Here is a 24,821-nt window from a genome sequence, read left to right as displayed (position 1 = left end):
ATTCAACCATCATTTGCTCAAAGACTCCCAGTGATTAGAAATCCACTTTCCCCTGTTGCAGCCTATACTATGTGGTAGAACTATAAATGTTACAAATTTAGGAATCCAAGTAAGTGTGTCCACTTGTACTCCTAATTTCTAAATTATTTATAAAAATTTCTGAAGAATTTCTAAGAATTGATCAAAATAGCCTCTGGGTACTACCTTCAACAGTGAGCTGAATTTAATTCCAATAATTGAAGGATTAAATATCTTTCCAAGAAGAACCACCTTGGGCTTTGTTTTGTTGTTTAATCACACCATGAAGATGATTCTGGGTAATCCTTGTCTCCACATATTAGCACAATTTATGCATGTTTGTGTTTATGAATTCCCAGACAATATATTTAATTATCTGTTCCTTATTACCATTCAGTTTGAAATCCAAGTCTCAGGTGTGTCCTATGAAGATTTATTTTACCCTCAAGATTAACCTCAAGGCTTTCGATGATAATGGTGTTTGTAATTCCTAATCTACCATAGAAATTGAATTACTATTCTCTGGAGGGGTGGCAGGTTTACACTCATTATAATCCAACCTAAAACAAATCCAAGTAGCTGAGTGGGATCATATTTCCTCGTTATTTATCCTCTTTCAGCAACTTTATGTGTTTGTTGTGAAGATCAAATGAGAAGATGTACATATGGGAAAGTACTCTGTAAAGTGTAAAGTGCTATAACAAATGTTGAGAATTTACTTTTGATCTCAGCACATTCTGCAATACCTTCCTTAGCTTAAGAAATCAAAATTAGCTAAACTCCAGGCTTTCTCTGTGTCTTAAGAAATTGACATCCTATAAAGTCTCAATCACATATATTATCATCTTTATTCATTTCTTCATCCTAAGATTTGAAAAGTTATGCATCCTGATTCAGAACTCTTTGTTAAATAATTTTTCTTGAAATGCAAAACAAAATGTTCTGCAAATACCACAGGATCGTGTTTCCTCACTTAGCCCGTCCTCTGAAGAAGATGTATTCTTCAGGCCTTGGCTTCATCTTTCAGGATGTTCCATTTTCCCCCTCAAGTAGTAACTCTGCTTTTCATTCATTACTTCTAAGGACTGCTTCCTTCAGACTTCTGGTTTTTGTTTCATTATAATCTTCTCAGATGCAATTGCCCACCTCCAAATTCGGATCAATTTACAGGTCTTGGGGCAGAAGGATTTGCTATCAGTGGGCATCAACTTTCTGGACATATGTTTGTCTAACACCAAAATAGCTGCTTAATTTATTTATCACAATGTGGGTATTATGCCTAAAATAGGTTTTTCTGAAAAATAAATCACTTCATGTGGATTCAAGGCACTTGCTGGGAAATTGTGGTGAAATTATAGATACATGTATTTATTTATTCTTGTGGAGGTGTTGACACCCTGGTCTCAAAAAGGAGAGAATAGTGTTTCCTTTCCCATTATGTATAGACTTTTATGTCTCCATTACATACACAAACGGCTCACTTTTAGGCAAGACCCTATGTAAACAATCTCAGAGGGGAAAAAAAAAACCAATAAAACTTTATGCTATTTTAACTTCCATTTCAAACCCATTGCAATGTTTAGTGTCCCTCATTATTTCCCTTCTCGATGCTTCAGATCCTTCATAAAAAAAGGAGGATTTACAAGATCTTCTATCTTGGGGTTTGTTTGGGGGGTTTTTTGAAATTCTTTTTTTTTAAATGTTGGTTCTGAATCTCTTATTGCACCTTAAAACCATTTATTTCTCCTCTAATTTCAACAGAAAAAAATTATAATCAAAAGCTTTAGAGTAGGAAGCAATCTGAGAGATGATCTCTTCTTAAAGATGAGGAAGGTAGTTTACAGGGAGCTGAAGTGACTTTTCAAATGTCTCACAGCTACTAAATATCATAATAGGAATAAAGAATCAGTTATCATCTTTTAAATAGCTATGTTTCATCTGTTTGAGGTGAGACATGGTAGAGTGAACAGTAGCCCAGTTTGAAAGTCAGAGAGATATGGCATCAGTACAACATTATTTTTGTTCCCAAAAGATTTTAAATACCATATAGAATAAAGCTATAGGGCATCTGTTTCTGTGTCTATCTTTGTACCTTATAGTCTTCAATCTGCACCATCTGAATTTTCTTGATAATTCAGAGTGATGTTGATCTCAGTTACAAAAGTGTTTACAGCTAGAAGCAGTAAGCATTTTTTTAAATTAAAGCTTTTTATTTACAAAATATATGCATGGGTAGTTTTTCAACATTGACCTTTGCAAAGCCTTCTGTTCTAAATTATCCTTCTCCCTCCCTCCCCGCCCATGGCAGGTAGTTCAATACATGTTAAATATGTTAAAAGATATGTTAAATCCAAGATATGCATACATATTTATACAGTTATCCAGCAAGCATTTTGGACCCAATCAGAACCAAAGCCAAGTGTGCTTTTCTAATTTAATATACTTTCCCAAAGATGCCCCTCATCTCCAAATGATATCTATACAAATTCTTTCTCACTGCTTCTGCTCTGTTTGTGGAAAACCCTGAGAAAAGCAAAAATGTAACTCTGAATTCAAAAGTCATTTGATTACTGAGCAACATACCTACAAAACACGTTAATACTGTGGGAATGTTGGAATTGACTAAACATAATATTTAACATCTTTTGGATCAATCCAAATGGAAGTGCAAGAGGAAATTTTGAAGTTGACATGGGAGAAAGAGGAGTTAGACATATAAATAACTAGTTAGGAATAAAGTGTTGAGTTCAAGAAGATGAAATTAAATTATGGAGAACATTTGGTATTTGTAAGCAGAAGATTTAATATAAGAAGATTTATATAAGTTCAGCCTTATTCTACTAGGTTTCTTCAGGTCTAGATATAAGCCAATGTCTCATGGTGGTCAGGAAAAAAGGTGAGCTCTTCGAGATTCATGGAGCTGGGATTATTACCCTTTGCAGACACAACTATGCTCAATTAATATATTGTTAAGTGTTAATATCAAGGAAGGAATGTACAACCACACTGGCATGTACAAATACTTCCAGGACAATTCTTATTAAGGAAATATAGTAACCAAGGCTAATTAAATAACATTTGTGGTATCCTAACTAGAAGCTTTCTTATTAGTTTATAACAACTTACCATTCAGTAGCTGGGGCTTTTGCAAGAAAATTCCCTTCATCAAGTGCCTACAATGAAAGAAGAAATGAATTTGGGTGTCAAATTATGAGGGGGATTTGATTTAATGAGTACCAGTTGCCTCAAATGAAAATGCTTCCTTGCAATCTGAACCATCTGTGTCAAATTTACATGTTTAAGCATTTATTGTGTGCTTCCTAGAGCAAAGACATGGACTTAATCAGCATTCATATTTCACTTTTTTTAACATCTGTCATTACTATCGCATCTTTTGAATCGGACATGAACTTTTTCAACTGTCATTACTACTTATTTGAAAAAAAAAATCTCTAAATGAAATCTTAGGAATAATGGGAGGTTGGTGGTAATGTGCATTGTGATTCACATTTGTAGCTTATTAATAATCCTTCACTAATCAAAGTTCAATACACCTCACTTTGCTTCCTACATATTCTTCAGATGGTGTTTCCCTACCTGTAACTTTCAAAGTTTGTGATCTCATTAAGACTTTTCTCATCATTTTTTAAAAATCATATCTCTGAGAAATATAGGAAAGATGTTTTATTATAATTCATTGTTATGTTTTTTTCTAGCACACAGGTGACTATGGGCCCAGGTGATATGGGTGTAGTCAATAAATCTAAACCAATAATGAGTCATCTTTTTCTTTTTTCCTGGGGTTGCACCTGTTCGACCTTGAATCAATGCCATTAAGTTTGACTGTATTTCTCTGTTAGGTCACATAAGAGATATTTATCTTTCAAATAATTATAAACCTGCCATCTGAGCTAATCTAAACCTGTATTCCATATATATATATACATATATATATATAAAAGATTCAAGATTCCAGTTACAAGCACTGATCAATTTTTTTCATTTCTTCTTCCCCCAGAGAACCAAGAGAATACATGGAAGATCTGAAATGTATGCAATGCCACCCTGAGTGTCTGCCTCAGGTCCAGAATCAAACCTGCACAGGACCGGTAAGAAACATATCTAATAGCCTCACCTCACAAGGAACAAACATCACCAGAATAAGGATCTTTTCTGTATTTTACTCAGTGTTCATAATTCATAACCTGCAGAGAGGTTGCTGCAGAATAGCTCACAAGTATCCCCTGGAAGCTTCATAGTAAAGTATCTTCCTACAGTGTCCTAGGAAGTAAAATGCCACTTATATTCATCCTTTAATGTACCTAAGTCTGAGCCCATGCTTATACAAGAAGCAAAAACACAGCAGTATGTTACGTGATACAGATTCTTCTACTCACTTCCTCCTAAGGGAGTCACAGGGCTTGGCATATTAATTGTACTAATGATTCATATTCTTCTCATGTTCATAAATATTCTGGGTGACTCAACTTAGAACTGACATTGGTGAACTTCCAAGGAAAGGTAACCAAGTTTGTTTCCATGGCATTAAGTCCATACCTCCTTAGGACTGATGGAAAGAACTGTGTATATTAAACCTTACATAAAAAAGTTTCATTGGATAGAGGGAAGTAGGAGAGTGCAGAATAGCTATCCCTGAAATTTTGGAGAATTAATTCTATTATTCTATTATTTGATTCTCTCAGTCTCCAGTGGAAAAAACTAAGGTGAAAGGGGTAAGTTTACCCTTAAAGCAAGGGCTATTCCCCAATTGGAATGACCTGGGATGAAGTGGTAGGTTTCCCCTCATTGAATGCCTAAGCAAAGGTAAAATGAAGAATTTAGAATTAAGATTTAAAAACTGAATGGAGTTTAGTAATTATCTGGTCCAACTTCTTCATCTTAAATGTAAGAGAGAAGTCTGGTAGCTTCTCTTGCATGGTAGACCAAAATTCTTTGCCTCCAAATCTAGTGTGATCTTCCCATGATATCACATTGACTCAGTATCTGGGTTGAATTATCTGGCTTCCTTATTTTCTTCCTTCTCAGGATAAAATACAGAATTGAAGAAAACATTGCTACCTAAAGTAAAGGTTTACAAATTTACTTTGGGTTTTTTTTTCCTAGGGTCCTGACAAATGTATAGAGTGTGCTCACTTTATAGATGGTCCACACTGTGTTAAGACTTGTCCAGCTGGAATCATGGGAGAAAATGATACCTTGGTCTGGAAATATGCTGATGCAAATAAGGTTTGCCAACGATGCCATCCCAATTGTACCTATGGGTAAGTAAAAGATTTAGTTGACTAGAATAAAATGTAAAATTACAAACTAATTTTTCTGAAAGCAATTGATAAGAAGCTAAGGTTATATCAACATGTGCCATTTTTCTGCCACTGTAACACATCCAGGTAGTTGAACTAGTTTCTGTTTGTTGGTCTAGGTTCATGGGCTTAATACTTCACTGTCTTAGTGACTGCATTGATTGTTTTAGTATAATACAAATGCAAAAATCGTACTGAAAAAGCATCTCTTCATCAGGATTGATGTCATAGTCAAAAAATCCTAATGCCTGGTACAGCTACAATGACCATAAAAACTAGTGTCCTCAACCCTCGAAAAAAAATTTATTTTGAATTTTGGTATTTTCTCATAGTAGATTTGTTCCATCCAATAGTCCTGTCTCTATTTTTTAAAATAATAGCTTTTTATTTTCAAAATATATGTAATACATGTAAAGATAATTTTCAGCATTCACCCTTGCAAAATCTTGTATTCCAAATTTTATTCCCTCTCCTCCCCAACTCTCTCTCCTACACAGCAAGTCTACATGGTAATATATGGTATAATATATATGGTAAACATGTACAATTCTTCTATACATATTTCCACATTTATCATGCTGCACAAGAAAAATCAGATCAAAAAGGAAAAATATGAGGAAAAAAAAGCAAAAGGCAAACAAAAACAAAAGTTGGGAAAAGTATATTGTAATTCACATTCAGACCCAACAGTTCTCTTTCTGGATACAGATGGCTCTCTCCATCACAAGTCATTCGAAATTGGCTTGAATCACCTCATTGTTTAAAAGAGCCACATCCATCAGAACTGATCATCACATAATCTTGTTGTTGCAGCAGTTCTGTTTCTAGTTTGATTAAAGAAAACAAAGTTCAGTGATTCCCAAAGTTACATTGGAAAAGTGTAAATCATGAGTCATCCAACATTTTTGAGACTTTTCCAAATTTTGCTAAGTCAGAGTGAATATGTCATGAAGAAAGTAAACACCACTAATAAGGGAACTAAGGCTCTTGTAATCTTTCCAATGCCTATTAAAATTTTTCATTATCATCATCACATCATTAATGGTCCTATCTGACATCTCCTGCCTGTTCCCTTTGAAGTTTAGAGTTCATTATTTTCAGAGTCCCATCAGCCTTTATTAGGCAACATACCTTCTTGACAGTTGATCAGAAACTCTGTTTCCTTACACTGAAGACAACATGTCTTCACTAAATATAGTTTGAAATTTCAACACATTTGTGATTACATGGGTTTGAGCATCTGCTCCTGCACTGGCGAGATCACAGGCCATCCATGCTATCCTTCTCTATGTGTTTCTTATTCATAAGCTCCAGTAAATCCTCCTTACAAAAATCATCCAGCATACTGGAAATTCTAATCTGGGTTTTAATATCCTAGGCCAAAAGTATAGCATAAAATGGTAGAATAAACATTGAATTTGGAGATAAAAGTTTGGGTTCAAATTTTGGCTGTGTCAAGTCTTGGGGCAGCTAGATGGCATAATGGAGTTCAAACTTAAATTAAATTTAACACTTACTAGCTGTATGACCCTGGCCAACTCACTTAACCCGGTTTGCCTCAGTTATTTCTTCTGTAAAATGAGCTGGAGAAGTAAATACAAACCACTCTAGCATTTTTGCCAAGAAACCCCAAATGGGCACTTGAGGAATCAGAAACAATCAAAAAACTGATGAACAACAAACTCTCTTTCTTACTATGCAACCAACTTTTTCAGCACTCATGTGTTCAGTGGAATATTTGACAACAAACACTTCCTGTGTAAGAATCATCATTGGCAATAATACTCCACAGCCCACTTACATCCCACTTAAATTACACTTACATGCATCTAGTCATTACCCCTTGGACTCTCTGTAGTTTTGCTTCTTTGATAGCAATGTCCCACAAGTCGTCAAAATTATCAAGAAAATATTAGTAAGTTTTTTAAAAGATGTGTTTTTATATCATTAAGTAGCTTGAAAAATGTTGAAAGCATTAGTCAGTTTCCCAAATGCAATACAATCTCATCTCCCTAATTCTGAGCCTGGATCCATTTTTATCCCTTTTTTGGCTCTACATAATCTTTTACTCAAGAGGGGTATGAAGCAGATCTTTACTAAATATGGGTTTGGGGGCTCCCCCCAATCTATCTATGACATTTGCTTACACAATTAACATTTAGAGATGTCATCTCCAGGGAAAAGAATCTTTAATAGACAGGACTCTAACTAGGTTATAATCCCGATGGCTGAGGGGACATGTTAATGTGATTAAGCCTTTAAACTTTTATAATAGTTTTCTATTTTCTGCACTTCTCTTCTCCTGGGACCACAAATCACTTTAACCTCGGGTGGCAAAGAAGCTGAGTAAGGAGCCTGGAAAGAAATACAACTCTGCAATTAATAATGCTTGGCCTTATCGCCGATGGCTTGGTCCCACAAATTTTGTGGCCACAGGTTTATAAATTCTGCCATTAATTCAACTAAGCGCTCAGGAGGAATTTTTCCTTTGGCATTGGGACAATGAATGAAAAGGAGAGGTCATGAGAAGGTCTTAGAAAGCTTAGGAAATTATAAAAAGATAGTTTCTCATTTTGATTAGAACTTGAAGTAACCTATGCTATTACAATTTATTTCACCTCCAAAAGGTCATAAATTAGATAGAAACTGACCAGTTAAATTTGATTCAAATTAATATATATGAGGAAAATTAATTTTTAAAATCTTGGTAGTAATGAAAAAATTGATCTGTCTATTTGGAATGGGAAGGGCGGAAGGAGGTAGTAGAGAAGGAAAGGAGTCTAAATTAATTATTTCAGCAAAGCAGAAAACTCTTGCCATGGGAACTTTCTCTACTAATTCAGATTTGTATCCCACCTATAATTTAATCTTAGTGAGCACAATTTAGTCTGGGAGCATTGAAAAGTTAAGCCATGAAGCTATTTTGTGTTAGAGGCAGAGTCTTAAGTCCATTTTCCCCAAACTTCAAGGTCAGCTAAGCCCCCATCCACTTATCTGAGTCTATATTAATTAATTATGATCGGGTAACATGTTGATAGACAAATTTGCCCCTACATGACTATATCTGGGGACACTATTAAATCCAAAGTACAAATTAAATCAACAAGCATTTAATAAGTACCTACTATATGTCAGACACTGTAATAAGGACTGAACCTAAAGGGCCCCATGATGGGAATAAGGAGGCAGTCAAATATTTCTAATGATATCCTTCATACAAAAGACATTTCATCAAAGACATTTTTGTTGGGGAAAAGGTGAGTATGAGTAATAACAGTGAACAGGTAGGTTATTTGCTCATAAACCTTAAAAATGTAAAGATCTAGAGGAGGGAACAGAATTGGTTCACATGTTTATATTACTTGAATTTTCTTAACTTCACTCATCTTATTTAAAATGAAAAGTGGGGGGCAGGTATCCAGATGCTTTTTATGTATAAAGTGCACACATCTAGAAATCTGTAAGATTGAATGGATTTTTTCATGTGGACAGTAGTCATACCCATTCATACATTGCCTTACCTACAGACATCCAGACCATTGTGAGACACTTTTGTCTATTACAGACACATTTCTGTGTTTATAATTTAAAGGAAACATTTATAACATTCCTCCAATTTGGGTCATGCCATTAATATAATTATCAGAGAATTAATGTAATTATCAGAGAAAATACATGTAAATCACTTTACAGATTTTGAAGAAAAATGTAAATATCAGTTTGGAGGTTTAAAGTATTTTGTCACATAGCGGATCAGATTAAAAGAAAGCAATAATAATTCATTTGTGACCAATAGGATTCAGTGGAATTACTGACTTTGATTAATTTTTAAAGATATAATAACTGATGTTGCTTTTTTTTTCTCCCTCTTTTGCAGGTGTGAAGGTCCAGGTCTTGAAGGATGTCCCACATCTGGGTAAGTACTACAAGTATACATCTACTAATTCATTAATCAGTCAACAAGCATTTGCTATATGTTTCCTATGAGTTAGCTATTGTGATAAATACTAGTAATACAAAAAAAGGATTTTAAAAAAAAGTTAAGATTTAAAGAAGGGAAAGGGACCTGTATGTGCACGAATGTTTGTGGCAGGTCTCTTTGTAGTGTCCAGAAACTGGAAACTGAGTGGGTGCCCATCAATCGGAGAATGGCTGAATAAATTGTGGTATATGAATGTTATGGAATAGTATTGTTCTGTAAGAAATGACCAACAAGATGATTTCAGAAAGGCTGGCTAGACATCAATGGATGCTGAGTGAAATGAGCAGGACCAGGAGATCATTATATACTTCAATAACAATACTATATGATGATCAATTCTGATGGACGTGGCCCTCTTCGGAAATGAGATGGACCAAACCAGTTCCATTAGAGCAGTAATGAATTGAACCAGCTACACCCAACAAAAGAACTCTGGGAGATGATTATAAACCACTACATAGAATTCCCAATCCCTCTAGTTTTGTCCGCCTGCATTTTTTATTTCCTTCTCAGGCTAATTGTACACTATTTCAAACTCTTAATTCTTTTGGTACAGCAAAATAACTGTTAGGACATGTATGCTTATATTGTATTTAATTTACACTTAAACATACTTAACATGTATTGGTCAATCTGCCATCTGGGGGAGGGGATGGGGGGGAAGGAGGGCAAAAATTGGAACAAAATGTTTAGCAATTGTCAATGCTGTAAAATTACCCCTGCATATAACTTGTAAATAAAAAGCTATAACAAAAATAAAGAGATTTCCTTGACATCAGATAGCTAACTCTTCAAGGGAGAAAACAACATTTAAATAACTAGGTAATTACAAAATATACATAGAATTATATGGAAGGTAATCTAATTACCAGTAGAGGGACCAGAAAAAAGCTCCTACAGAAGGTGAAATCTGAGGTATGCCTTGGAGGAAGTCAGGCAATGACAGATGGAGGTAATGCTAGAGAGTACTCTAGTTTGAAGGTCAACCTTTTCAAGGAATAGCAACTAGGCAAATGTCTGAACATAGGAAAGCCAGCTTTCTTTTTTCTTTTTCTTTTTTTTTTTTTTTTTTTTTTTTTTTTTTTTTTTTTTTTTTTTTTTTTTTTTTTTTTTTTTTTTTTTTTTTTTTTTTTTTTTTTTGATACTTTGAATGTTATACAGTCTCCTGTTTTTTCTGTTCTCAGTCTTACCTACTGCATCTTATCCCATTCCCTACAGAGGGAATTAAGACAACTACTTCCTATACTTTTCATTTTCATATGGTGACATATAACATTTATGTGTTGGTTTTTTTGTCTTAGATATGGATTTTTATTTGTGAGATAAAGGGGAAGAGGTACTTCTTTTTAATGGCTAGTATGTCAAAACACAAGAAATATACTCAATATTATTTTTAATTAAAATTTAATTTATAAAAATCATTTTTAAATCCATAAAACATGTTTTTATCTTTTTTCATTCCTCATTCTAGCCCCAGGATTCCTTCCATTGCTATTGGAATTGTCGGTGGCTTTCTTTTATTAATGGTTTTGAGCCTTGGTATTGGTCTCTTCATTCGAAGGCGCCATATTGTCCGTAAACGTACACTACGCAGGCTGCTACAAGAAAGAGAGGTAAGAGACTAGGATTCCATTTTGCTCAGTTTAGAGCTTATTATGGAACTGACTAGATTTCTATAATAAAGAGCTCTGATTATGCAATGAGGGATCCTGATTCAAATACTATCTCTGATTAACCTTCAAGTGGTGAATGGAATCAAATTTTATTAATCTCATAGTTCATGACTGGACCTCTTTTTGAAAGCTTTCTGACCAAAGCTGTCATTATATTAGACAACCCGGAGTTGTCTCATATCATGATGAGACATCAGTACAGGACTTTATTTACAATATCATGGATAGAAAATACATCTGTCACAACAAGCTTCTATTAGGTAGCTCCATACATGTGGTGATGTACTTGGAATTATAAGTCAGTTCATGACAGCAACTACTTATTAGCCACCTACTATGTGCTCAGTGCTATGTTAGACCGTATGGTGTAGTGATTTCAAGACCTCTATTAAAGTTCCTCTTGTTAGAGAAAAAAGGGAGGAAACTACAACTTCCAACAATTATTACTACCAACAATGCTTGTGGTGCAGTGGAGAGAATTGAGCTTGATTTTAGGTCCTTCCTCTGAATTTACTTATATAGAATTGGTCAAGGCAATTATTTCTCAGGTTTTCTTATCTGGAAAATGAGAGTGTAGAACTAGCTAGCCTCAGAGGTCCTTTCCACTCATAATAGCAATATAGCATTAAGGCTACCACCTAGATACCTTCTTGACCGATTGCTTTCAGTTCTTGTCTCAGTGGAATTTTCCTTTCCATGGAAATACATTTCTAATATTATCACTTTGTTGGATCATTATATATTCCACAAAGCAAACAATGTTTGCAAGTGAATTGCTGGCTATCTTCAGTCATCCTTCATGCTCTTTTGGAGACAGTACCTCTTGGCTATTCAAATTTTTCCAGTAATTAATTGGGATTAAATAAGAACCACACACAACTGTTCATTAGTATTTGATCTCTATGAATGGTTATGCTCTGTACTTTTTAATATCCCTATGGATCATTTGCAACTTTTCAACAGGTCCTTTCATTTTTTTCTTAATAGCTAGTTGAGCCTCTCACCCCCAGTGGAGAAGCTCCCAATCAGGCTCTTTTACGGATCCTCAAGGAGACAGAATTTAAAAAGATCAAAGTCCTTGGCTCTGGAGCTTTTGGCACAGTGTATAAGGTAAGATGATCCAGACACGTGGTCATAAAGTGGATAAAAGGCCTTTGATTGGGCTGATACATGGACTGTGGATAGGGATACATACACATGTGAGAGGTGCCAGTACCACGAACAATGGCAACAGAGAGGTGAATTATAGGTATATATTTTTCTTATTTTTACCACATGTTGTTTGTAGCTTCAAAGACTTGGGAGCTTTCAAAGTCTTTCTCAGGCTGATTATGCTTTCATATGGTTTGTGGGATATGCTTTCATATGCTTTTGTGGGATATCAATGGTCCTGGGGACAGCTTATGCAATGGACCTCAAATATTTTGTCATGAAGAGTAGCTTGTCTTTGAATGAAGTGAATATAAATAAAGCAGGAAAAAGGAAGAAATTGAAGGTCTAAAATGGGTTGTCTTCTATTTTCATTAAAATTCTTCCTTGTTCATGGTTTAATTCCTTTAAGTCCCATATTTGTTTCTTCAAAGTCCTAAACCCACTGTTGTACATTAGCTTCGACACTCCATAATCCTTTTTCTCATAAATGTATTCATGCAAGGCAGGTTACTTTTAAACAGTTCATTAGAAATCACAGTCTTCTTTTTCAGTCCTCCTTGGCAGGTAGTGAATTAGATTAGAAAGATTTTATCCAATTGGGGCTTTTAAAAAAATATTTATTTTTTATTATGAGCTTAAAAATCAACAAGCATAAACATATCCTAACTCAAAGAACAGAGTGATTGGAACATGCCTCCCTGGATCTCTAGTGTATATAGCTTGAATTTTTTTAAAGTTTATATGAAATTTAACATAGAAGTTCCATTATATTACCTGATATATATTCCCTTCTGAACTTGGATATGTTCTCTTCTATGATCTGTATGAAGTATATTTTCAATAAAAATCTCATTTGCAATTCGAAGTACCAGGAATGGCATTTCATATGATATGAGAACCTCTCACCTCACTGTTCTTATTACAGGGACTGTGGATTCCAGAAGGAGAGAAGGTGAAAATTCCTGTCGCCATTAAAGAGTTAAGAGAGGCTACTTCTCCGAAAGCCAATAAGGAAATTCTTGATGTGAGTTTTCCTCTTCAGTCTATAGATAGAAATCTTTATGTATCTTTTATTTCAAATAATTTGGCGTTTTGGTTGCAGGCCATCCCTCTCCTTGAAACAAGTATGCTGAAATGGACCTATCCTTATTTTATTTAAGTTTTTTTCTCCAGGACTCTTTTTTGAGTATTGGTTTTACCTAGCTTTTCTCTTAGTTGTAGTTGGGATGAAACTGTAGCATGAATGAAGCTCCTCAGTTCCAAACTATCTCCTACAGTGTTGTCTCCCCTGGCTTGTCTGAGGAAGTAAAAAAAAGGTTTCAGAATTCCAGAAGATTAAGCATTGAGATCTACAAATCAAAATATTTTCAAGTCAAAACTTTTTAGTTAAATGATTTTTGCCTAAGCTAAATTCAGATACACTAAATGCTTGTTGATTGACTAAATGCATCATACTTTACCCACTATATAGAAGCACTGCTTTCTACCAGTTCATCATCTCCTCCAAAAGAAAAAAAAAATTTGGAGTCAGCTTTCAGTTATATATATATATATATATATATATATATTTATTTATTTTGTGGCATTTCCACAGTGTGTATTTTTCCAACTGTGACAGTTCCTTCCTAGAGTTTGCCATGTTCCCAGCTTTCGTTTTATGGTTGTCACTATATATGCTCAGAAATTCAAGTTCATTTTTACATTAGCCTAAGCAATACCTAATTAGGAAGATAAGCTTGCTGGAGTTCTGGAGAACAAAGAAAAAAGATTATAGAATAAAAATACCTGGAATCTATTCCTAAATTAAACGTGAATGTTTGGATTATTAACCCAATTACATATCGAGGGTTATTTGTAGTAGAAGGACTTACATTAAATGAGGCAAATTATGAGAAGCACATAGTGACCTTTAAGAAGATTTATAAATTTGAACCTCATAGCACCCTGTATGAAATAAATAGGGAAGGTATTATTATAAAAGTGGCCATAGAAGCCCTTAAGGTTAAGGTGATCTAGGTTACACAATTAGTAAATATAATAGCTGGTATTTCTCTTAAGGCTGACAAAGCATTTTATAAATATTATCTCATTTTATTCTGAGAACCATCTTGCTAGGTAAATCCATTTCACGGATGAAGAAACTGAGACATATAGAGATAGTGTGACTTAGTGCATAGTTGGCATCTAAGGCTGGATCATGTACATGCAGTGTCTATAAGGAGATGATTCAGTAGATGCAACACTAGATGTAGATTCAGAAAGACCTGACTGATTTCAGATCCAGCCTTAGATGCCAACTAGTCCAGCGTTCTTTCCAATACACATATTAAATAAATAAGAAAAACTCAGATTTTCCTATTTCCAAATTTCAAAAGACTCAGTTTGTTTTGAAGCTTGATCACAGAAGTCAGATAATTTTTTTTTCTCATTTGGATCCAACCCATGACATGAAAACATAAGAAGCCAATGGAACCCAGTCTGATTGTAATGTACATTGACATAATGCATCCCCTTGTGGCCAAGCAAAACACCTTCTCTGCATTTCACACCCGAATTAATTAACTCTGTGAACCCCTCCCTGTTTTTATAAGGTGCTTTGGTAGAATCCTTTTGCATACCAGATACTACACTAATCAGTTTGGCATCATTGAAATTAATTATAGATTTATCAAATAAATTCATGTTCCATTTTAATGATTTACAAGCAAATCACACCACCTACCTCTTGACAAGTGATGGGGAAGAGCATTTTTTAGTGAATGACAGCTGAGGAGATGTAATGAGAATGGGGGGGACAAACACATGCTATTTCTCACATACTGATCCAGCCTTTCTCCCCTAACTATTCTGCTTTAAAATCTCCAGAGAGATGGTTTAATGGAAGAAACATGAACTCTGACTCTAATCATCCTTAGCAACTAGTAAAGAGGGAAGTAAAGACAAAGAGTTCTGAGCTATCCTGAAATTAACCCATGCTTTAACAGAGAGAGATCACTATATAAAGAGTGTTCCTGGAGATTCCATAGAGAAATTCCCTTTCTATTTCCTAGCTATGTGACCCTGGGCAAGACATTTAACTCCAATTGCCTCAGCTAAAAGCAAAAAGCACTTAGCTGCCCCTAGAAATTCCCTTTCATACAGAGAACTAAAAAGCATCCTGAACCCAAAACTGATTTCAAGGATTAGCTATAACTTTGCTTTATTTGATGGTAGGTCTCCTTTCACTATGAAGTTAGGCAAATCATTTCAATATTACGTGCCTCAGTTTTCTCCTCTTAAAAATAATTGAAATGACTAGATCATCTCCAAGTCCCCAGATCTTAACTTTGTAGAAATAAATGAAAAAAAGTGCTTAGGACGGGTATACTTTTAATCAATAAATATGCATTTATTAAGGGCTTCATTACTATGTATCAGATAGTAGCAAATTGGACTAGTGGTTAAGAATACTGGGGTTGGAGTCAGGAAAATCTGAGATCAAATCTAGCATCAGACACTTACTAGCTGTGTGAGCCAGGGCAAGCCACTTAAGCCAGCTTGCTTCAATTCCTCATCTGTAAAATGGGGACACACTCTCCAGTATCTTTGCCAAGAAAACTACTGGAAAAAAGCCCATGGAATCACATAAAGCTGGACACGAGTAAACAATGTGTATCTAAGAATGCGGCAAATACAAAGAGGCAAAAAAAAAAAAAAAAAAAAAAAAAAATCATTCTTCTTTCCCTCAAGAAATTAGCATTCTAATGAGAGAAACAGTATGCAAATAATTGTTTATATAAGATATAGAGAGAGTAAATGGAAAGAGGGAAGACACTGGCAGTGTCTGTGTGCAGAAAGGGGGAGGGAAAAGGGGAAAGAGCTCCTGCAGAAGGTGGGATTTGAGTTTAATCATAAAGCAAGCTAACATGGAAAACATTCCAGGCATGGGAGTAGCCCTTGACAGAGGCAGACCTGATGGTGGAGCATCCTGTGCAAGGATTGGATTTAATGGGATTAAAATGACTAGAAAGATAAGAAAGGGCCAGGCTATAAGGACTTTAAATGCCAAACAACATTTTCTTTTTGGTCCTCCAAGGAAAAATGAGCCACTGGAGTTTATTGACTAAAGAGGTAGCAAGAATCACACTTTAGGAAAATCACTTTGACCGAGATGTGGAGCCTGGACTGCAGTGGAGAGAGACTGGAGGCAGTATTGTTAACTAGAAAGTTATTGTAAGAGGTGAGAAAGGAGAAAATGGGCCTTACACCAGGTTGTAGTAGTAGCGGAAAGTGAATGCATACAAGACATGTTTTGTAGAGATAAGAACTATTCTCCAAATTAAAACCTTTAAAAGCTTCCTGTAGCACTGAGAGGTAGAAGGAATTTACTATGGCATGTAATCAGTGTGTATCTATTGCCATTTGTCCATTTTCAAAGAGCAACATGATGTGCAAGTGAGTTGGACTTAAGTGACAGAGGGTCAATTCATTCTCTTCTCCACTGGGTCCAGTGACTAGATAAAGACCAAGATGGTTCCCATGTGTATAGAGGAGCAACACAGGTCTCCTGGACCCTCAGACTCATTCTCTCTCCTTTCCTCAACACCATCTTTCAGGTCCTAGCTAAAGATAAGTGATTATAGTTACCTAAAATCTCCATCACTCTCTTATTTTGCCTTTTCTTCAACAGGTAAATTCCCTTTTTCTTCTGTTATGCATGCTTCTTGTCTGTATTCCACTTCTCCTTCCGTAATTGTTATTGTGAAGGAGTTGTCAGACCTTCTGTTTTAGCTCTTCTGAGGCTATTGTGCTTATGGAAGGTGGGCCACAAGAATGGGAGGTGGAGGGCTGGCCAAAGGTTGCAGAGTATGTTCTGTATAATCTCATGAAGAGCAGATTTTTAAGGGTTGAGCTTTCTTTGTCCAGCCCTCCCAATGCATTTTAAAGGAGGTTTTTAATTTTTTTTTAATTTTAGTAACTTTAGAAAAGATGTGAACCATCTACTATTTTTTTAGAATTAAATATTTTATTAGAAACAAATAAATTGCTTAGTAATAAAGCAAATAAATTGCTTAGTAATTATTTAAAACTCATTTTAATGCATAGACTATTATACCACTTTTCAGTCCCCATTCCCTTTGAGTCTCCATCAGTATTTTAGTGCATTCTTTATTATTCATATTTCCTAATATGATTGTTATTACCATTTATTCCCTCTTTCCAATTCTGGTTTTTTCCCCACTTTATATGATTTCATTAAAGTCTTTCCCACTTTAGATTTATGAGCCTATGATCCCTTGTAGATTTCTCTGAATTCCTATCCTTTTTCTCTTAATGACCATATCAGTCTGAATTTTACCAAACTGATGAAGGCCAGCGAATAAAGAGAAAACATGCTAAAATCCTCATGTCCACAGGCCAGCTTTGGCCCTGAGTGTAGGAGAAAATTATTCCCATGGTATAATTGTAGATGAAGTGAAATGGTGTTTTTTTGAATTATCAAAGGCCTGTAATTTAAGTGGTTCAGATAAGTGAATGCTCTTTTTTCCCCCATTGGAAGACATTTGGTAACTAATATGCACAGATTCCAGACCATGTTTACTTTTGATGATTTGGTTAACTAGAGAAATCCTTTCCAACTCCTGATACGTTAAAAATGTTTCAAAGAATACAGGGACAAAGAAGATTCAAGACTGAAAAATCACTGCAGGGAAGGGACAAAATAATAGGTATTTCAAGGTCACCAAAACATCACCAAAAGCCTGAATTTGTTGCTTTAAAAAAAATCCATTCTCATCTTTTAATTTGCTTTTTGACAACAAGTCCCACAGGGACTAGGCTAATTTAGGAGATTGTTGAGGAATACCAAGCATACTTGGGGTGGGTCACCTTGTACCTTAATGATTTCCAAGATAAACAGCTAAAAACAAAGCTCACTTTAATTTCTATGCATTTTGAAAGGGATACCCGCCTAAACAATGACCCTATTATGCTTTTCAGGGGGAGGCACGACCTAGTTTCATTTGGGATTTCAGATTTAATAGGTGCTCAAAAGAAAGGGCTATATTCTGTGTGGCCCATCCACCCATTCCCTGCATTCTGTCCCCCAAATCCCCTATCTCCAGGTCAGTTCCTTGCAGACATAACAGATGGATAGCTTGAACTGCTCAGGTTTGCAGATTTTTTTTCCCTTTCCACTAAAATAAAGACAACATGGATCGGAATTTCGACCAGTTCTAGAGGAAATCAGAATGGAAAGAGAATTTCTTTGGTGTTGTGATTGTACAGCTTCCCAGATGTAGGGGAGAGACCTGATTAGTACTTGTTTGTAATTCAGCTGTGTGCTGATTTTTTTGCCTCGAATTTTTCAGCATCAATTCAGCAAAGATGATGGAAAGAGAATCCAAAATAGTATTGTTAGTACCTCGGGAAAAATAAAAGAAGCTTCTTTTTGCAATTACAACACTGAAAAGACTATCTTGGGCCAAATGACACCATTATATCATTTCACTGGCTTGATAGGAGGAAAACTAGGGCATAATTGATAAGATAAAACCTTTCTGAGAATAAATCTTTGATTTTTTTAATTTGAACCCCAAAATCTAACACTGCTACCTAACATATAGTAGGTGCTTAAATAATTGTTGACTGACTAGATGAACTGCATGGAAAGTTAATGATACAGGTTAGTTAAATAAGATATATAACATCAAAAAGGTAGAATCTTCAGATCCACTAAAAAGAAATTCCTGGGTGCCATTTAGCTGTTAGTAGGACATTTCTATTCACAACATCCCAAAGAGAAAGGATATTCACAGCAGAAACACAAACAACAAATCTCCCAGGGACAGAATTTAAGTTGACCCCAGATCTCTTGAGGAGCCAAAAACTAACCTTGACTACAGATTCTGCTCTTGCTAACCAGTTAGCCTCTGCTGGACAGTGAATATGGTGCCACAGAATTAGATCTCTTTCTATTTTGTACTTTGAAACAAAATTCCTAAAATTTAAAAATGAAAATTTAGGATTTTCTTAGTCTTATTAGAGTAAGTTTTTCTCTCTAAGAATGGAATCATTTGGACTTTTCTCTGTACAAGAACGGCAGCAGAGTTAAATAAATTTCATATTCATTGATTGGTATCATATTCAGAACCCTGACTTGGCAGTCCTTGCTGGATGATATGGATATAACATTGGGTATAAACTTGTCTGGTTTTCTCATTAGAATGATGTGGAAAGTTCACAGACCTTTCTCCACCCCTTTTCCATCCTCTTCCACAGCCCCAGGAAAACAGATTGATTTTTAGTCTCTAATGAAACCTAAACCCTCTTAATAAGAATGAATTTGGATTCTTTTAAATAACTTTTTGCCTGTTTCAAATAGAGAATCAAAAGCATATCAAAATGTATTAATTCAAGTTGCCAAAAATGTTCTTTCCATAATCAATCAATAAGTTGTTAGCAACAACTTACTTTGTGTCAAAGGCATTTTGCTAAGTTTCAGAAGTAAAGGCAGGATAAGATAAAAACAGAAACATAGTCCCTGCCCTCTAGAAGCTCCCACTCCAATAGGGGATACAGCATGTAAATAAGTTGGTGCATACTGTGTGTGTGTGTGTGTGTGTGTGTACATATAGTCAAAATTTCTCTACAGAAATTTTTTGATTTGTTGGTTCTGTGATTTGGATATCCCAGAAAGAATGAATACAGTGATATGTCATTGGTATTTTCCTTCCTTATTACCTTATTGCCTTATGGAAGCAATCCTGTATTCTTGAAGGTTTTGCCAATATAACACAACTTCTGGCATGTCCTACATGAAACTGGAAAGGCTTTGAGTCCAGACTCCACAACAGACTGTTTTAATGGTCAAGGGCCAACCAAACAAGTTCTGAGAGGCTCTTCACCAGAAGGCTGGCCACCAGGTGATTTTTTTTGGCGATAGCACCCAATAAAACTGACTGCTGAGACATAGAAGGCTGCTGGCATCATTACAGGATTCAGGGACACCAATACTGAAATTGTTGAGACTGAATGATTTCATAAATCACAACCAACCACCAAAAATTATTCATTTCATTCATTCGACATGCATTTTAGATGCACATATGAAGTCTCAACAGAGAACACAGAGAAAAATAAAATAGCCAACTCCTCAAAGAGCTAACATTTTGTAGGAAAAAAATATAAATAAATATAAATTATATACCAACTCCACTCTACTTGTTTGATATACTCAAGACCCCTAGAAATGCTTTCTTCATCACTTCAGTTTGGCTGACTGCAATAGAGTTAATGCCTTCAAACCAGCCCAATGGAATGGATTCACTGTCATCTTCAGGGTCCTAAAGGCATCAAAAATTGCCCTGGGTGCCCTATCACCTTTTTAATCTCAAAATATGATTTTGAGACTGTTGATAAAATGTGAAAAATTCATCTTGTTGTAGTTATATAATCCTGATCAGTCTTGAATTTGGAGGTCAATTGATGCAATGAAATGGTAAAATAGATAGTTCTAAAACTGCAGTTAAGAAGACCTGAATTTGAATTCTTGAAATCCTTCTTTCCCTCCCTACCTTCCTCCCTACTTTCTTCCCTCCCTTTCTTTCTTCTTTCCTTCCTTCCTTCCTTTCAAGATACCCTATTTTTGATCTTTTTTGTCTTTTTGCATACAGAGTAGTACTAATGTTATTTTCTTTCTTTCTTTGAGCAGGAAGCCTATGTAATGGCCAGTGTGGACAATCCCCATGTGTGTCGTCTCCTGGGAATCTGTCTGACCTCTACAGTCCAACTCATAACACAGCTCATGCCATTCGGCTGCCTCCTGGACTACATACGGGAACACAAGGACAACATTGGCTCCCAGTATCTTCTCAACTGGTGTGTGCAGATAGCCAAGGTAAATAAAGGCTGTAGAGCTTGGCAGAAAATATTCATAGAAGTAAGCACCATATTGAAAAGGGCTAATGTGAATAGTCAATGCCCCTGAAGGCAGACATCATGAGAATTAATTAAAGGAACTGTCAATGTTTAGTCTGGAAAGGAGAAGTCTTAGGGATATACTCACTGTCTTAAAGTGTTTGAATAGCTATCAACTGAAAGAAGGAATCCAGCCTCAAAAGGGTCAAACTAGGAACAATGAGTGGGAATTGTATATAGGTTCAACTTTGTTCAGAAGTAGAATGCCATGCCAATGCCATAGGACAACAGATCCATAGAAGCTGGAGGGAAGTTCTAGGATGGCCTATTACAACTTCTCAATTTGCAGATGAGGAAACTGAGGCCCAAAGAATATTAAAAAACTTCACCCAAAGCCATATAGGCAGTAAGGATAGAGCCAGAATCTGGTCCTGTCTAGCTCTTCCCACACAGTGGCTGTACTGGGAAGTACTGGATGACAATTTTGAAGGGTGTTGGAAAGGAGATTTTTGATCAATTTTTGGTGAGATTAGATGGTCTCTGGGGATCAATGGATAGAGTATTTGGGCTAGAGTCAAGAAGGCTTGAGTTTATATGAGACCTTGAATACTTACCAATTCTGTGATTCTGGGCACATCACTTAACCCTGTTTGCCTCAGTTTCCTTATTTGTAAAATGGGTTAGAGAAGGAAATGGCAAACCACTGCAGTATCTTTGCCAAGAAAACCTGTGTGGTCACAAAATCAGATATGACTGAAAAACAACTAAGCCAAAATAATCATTTCTGAAGTTCTTCCTCACTCATAGTTCTGTGAATACCTTTGTCATCCCTTCTTAAGTTGGTAAAATAAATTCACACTGAAAGAAAAACAAAGTTCAACAAGTTCCCAGTCTTTCATAGGGCAGTACAGAAAGTACAAAATCCACCCAACATTTTAGAAACCTATCTCATTTTATCAATTAATTTTTCATTACCATAAAACGTCTCTGAAACTATTAACAAAGAGCAGATTTGACTGGTATGGTTTTCTTTTCTCCCATTCACTCCCAATCTCAAGGGAGATTCTCTTGAACTAAAATGTTGTCAAAAGTAGCATTAAGTAGAAGGGAAAGAGAGACCTGAAGGTTTTGATTTTGTTTTCTATGTGTTTTCTACTAGTGTGTGTGTGTGTGTGTGTGTGTGTGTGTGTGTGTGTGAGTGTGAGGGTCTATGTTAGTATGTGTTTACATATATATCTTCTTCAGCATTTTGTATTTTAACAATGAACAACTTTTTGAAAGCACTTTTCACTTTTACTGTCCTTCAGACTAGCTTATTTCTCAGTGAACCTTATTCTAATACGAAATGAAGTTTGCTCAGTATACTCTCATTTGACCTACATGTCAACAAGCAATTGCCAAAAACTGAGCAGGCTCTTGGTTTAAGAGCCTAGGGAGTTGTGAGGTACATGAAACTAACCTAACCTCCTGTCAGTGCCTAGATGATTCCCTTTTTTTCAGTTTTCTTCTAGATTCAGATTTTACAGTTCTCTAATTATATTTAGGATATAATATGGATAAAAGTTGATGAAATTTCAAGAGACTCTGTTAAAGATTCTTTTCCATGATCAATCCAAAAATATAAATTTTCCAAGTTATTGCTATATATTTTTTTAATAACCTGAAAAGTAGCAAGTTCCTAAATTATAGGGCCAGCTTCTCTCCTTCTGGTCAGACTGAGTGCAGTATCCTAGGACACCCTTGATAGTTTCATTTTCTCTCAAATTCCACATCTTCAAAATGGAAATCACTTCTTTAGCATATCACAATAAGTTAGGATAGTTGTGAAAAATACTTAGTGAATGGGCATCATACTATATTAGGGTAGTAGAAAAGATGGATTGCTAGTAGAAAACATCACAAATATTTTTTCATTAATTTTAGGGTTTGAGATATTAATGAGTATTCTACTTGGCAAGATAACATGAAGAAATGATTTAGTTTTAAGGAAGAATTCCCAACTTATTACCCCACTGAGTTATCAAAATACCATTAATATGTGCAAAATTACATGTATAAAGTATTCTTAGTTTTGTGCCCCATATTAACTAAGGAATCAGCATATGCATAATTGCTAATTCACTAAACCAAGTTCTTGATGATCTATGCAATCTATTTCACCAGATTTTGTTTCTGAGCCCCCAAAGAGATGACCAGAATAATTAGACCCCTTATTCCCCAATAAATATGTTAATTAGTCAACAGAGACTGTCAGCTACTAGAATGAATCTATAAACAAGAAGAACCAAGTATTGAGATGTTCTTCACTCATCAATTACCCAGGAGTTTCTCCTGGCAAGCAGCAAATTTTCTATGGTTCTCATAAATAACTTTTTCTTCTAGCTCCACCACAGGAGTATTGTTCTGCTTTCAGGATTCCTAGCCTAGGAGTATAGTCTGTTAGGATATGCTCTTGGTTCAAGTCCCTATTCACTGGGGCAAACACTATCTTCCTCTACATTTCTATAAATCCTGATCATATGAATACAGTAAAACAAAACTGATCATGGTTTAAGTAGATATATTCTTGATTTGAAGTCAGAAAAATATTAGAAGCACCACCATATGGGAAACATATTAATAGCTCCTTTCAGACTTAGGCTAACTTTAACTAATCTCTCTACTCATACCCCAAAACCAAGAATTCTAAAACATAGATAAAATGAATAGACTCAGACACAGTAAACTTTTCTTGCTCTTAATCCTTCTGGATAAAGTTTACTCTAGGAAATAGCATTATAATTTTAACTTTAAAATCAGAAGGCATTTGATACTTATTATGTGCCAGACATTCCAGGGCCTCTAGGAATTAAAAAAAGAAAGAAAAAAAAAAAAAAAAAGAAAGAAAACCCCAGTCCCTGCCCATTAGGCATTTATATTCTAATGCTGAGAAAACACACTATATATATATTGTAAATTGGAGGTGAAATAAAGTCACTCTATTCATTGTACAGTCAAATTCAGTGATCTCTTTTGAACTCTAGAAAAGGAGGAACTATTAATGAAAGATCAAAAGAACTGAGTTTAATTAGTTTGATTTCCTAAAATGGATACGTGTAAAAGAGATACATCTATGACTTGGCTTCAATCATCTCCAAATGAAGTAAAAAGCACCCCCCACACACACACACACACACACCTATATATATTACTGTGCTAAATCCTGGGAATACACATAAAATTAAAACTAAAGATAGTCTCTCTTCTAAAGGAGTTTGCATTCTAATAAGAGAAGACAACACATTACAAAGAGCTGCAAATGGGGGTGGGGTGGGGGGTGGCATTGGCAGCCTAGAAGCCTATACAAAGTAAAGATTCCCAAAGGAACTGACCAGAGGGAAGAAGGGAATATGGCAAAAAAGATTATGTTGCAAAGTGAGAAAATCCCAAGTATTAAGGGAAGTTCCAAAGTGAGAAGGCAGAGGAGTTAAAAAATCTCCCAGAAGCCATAAAATCCAAATTCTATCGTATAGAATTTCCATAAACTCGCCAACACGTGCTTAATCAGAGGTAGAACCAGCTATCTTCTCAGGCACTAGTAATGATAGAAAGATATGGAACCTGGGGGTGGGGTAGGGGGAGTGTCTAGCAGAAGAAAGTTTATGTCTCTTCTCAGGAACAATCTTTTAAATACTTTAAGTAAACTACTATGTCCTTCTGAAGTCTTCTCTTCATCAATTTAAACATCCCATTTACTTTCATTGATATTCATATAGCTTATTCTCTATATTTTTGGTG

The 24,821-nt window shown here is 35.4% G+C and overlaps 1 protein-coding gene across 2 annotated transcripts in view; it reads left to right on the top strand.

The window, feature by feature from the left end:
• Positions 1 to 24,821, top strand: part of EGFR (epidermal growth factor receptor) — a 224,592-nt gene that overhangs the window by 177,149 nt on the left and 22,622 nt on the right. For both annotated transcript variants that reach the window (XM_031957089.1, XM_031957084.1), the window contains exons 14-20: positions 4,037 to 4,127; positions 5,143 to 5,300; positions 9,217 to 9,255; positions 10,793 to 10,934; positions 11,982 to 12,104; positions 13,072 to 13,170; positions 20,839 to 21,024. In XM_031957089.1, the coding sequence (XP_031812949.1) occupies positions 4,037 to 4,127; positions 5,143 to 5,300; positions 9,217 to 9,255; positions 10,793 to 10,934; positions 11,982 to 12,104; positions 13,072 to 13,170; positions 20,839 to 21,024 (838 nt within the window). The remainder of the gene's footprint in view (positions 1 to 4,036; positions 4,128 to 5,142; positions 5,301 to 9,216; positions 9,256 to 10,792; positions 10,935 to 11,981; positions 12,105 to 13,071; positions 13,171 to 20,838; positions 21,025 to 24,821) is intronic.

The sequence above is a fragment of the Sarcophilus harrisii genome, chromosome 1 (assembly GCF_902635505.1).
Source record: "Sarcophilus harrisii chromosome 1, mSarHar1.11, whole genome shotgun sequence".
NCBI lineage: Eukaryota > Metazoa > Chordata > Mammalia > Dasyuromorphia > Dasyuridae > Sarcophilus > Sarcophilus harrisii.
This window is presented reverse-complemented; position numbering and strand designations above follow the sequence as displayed.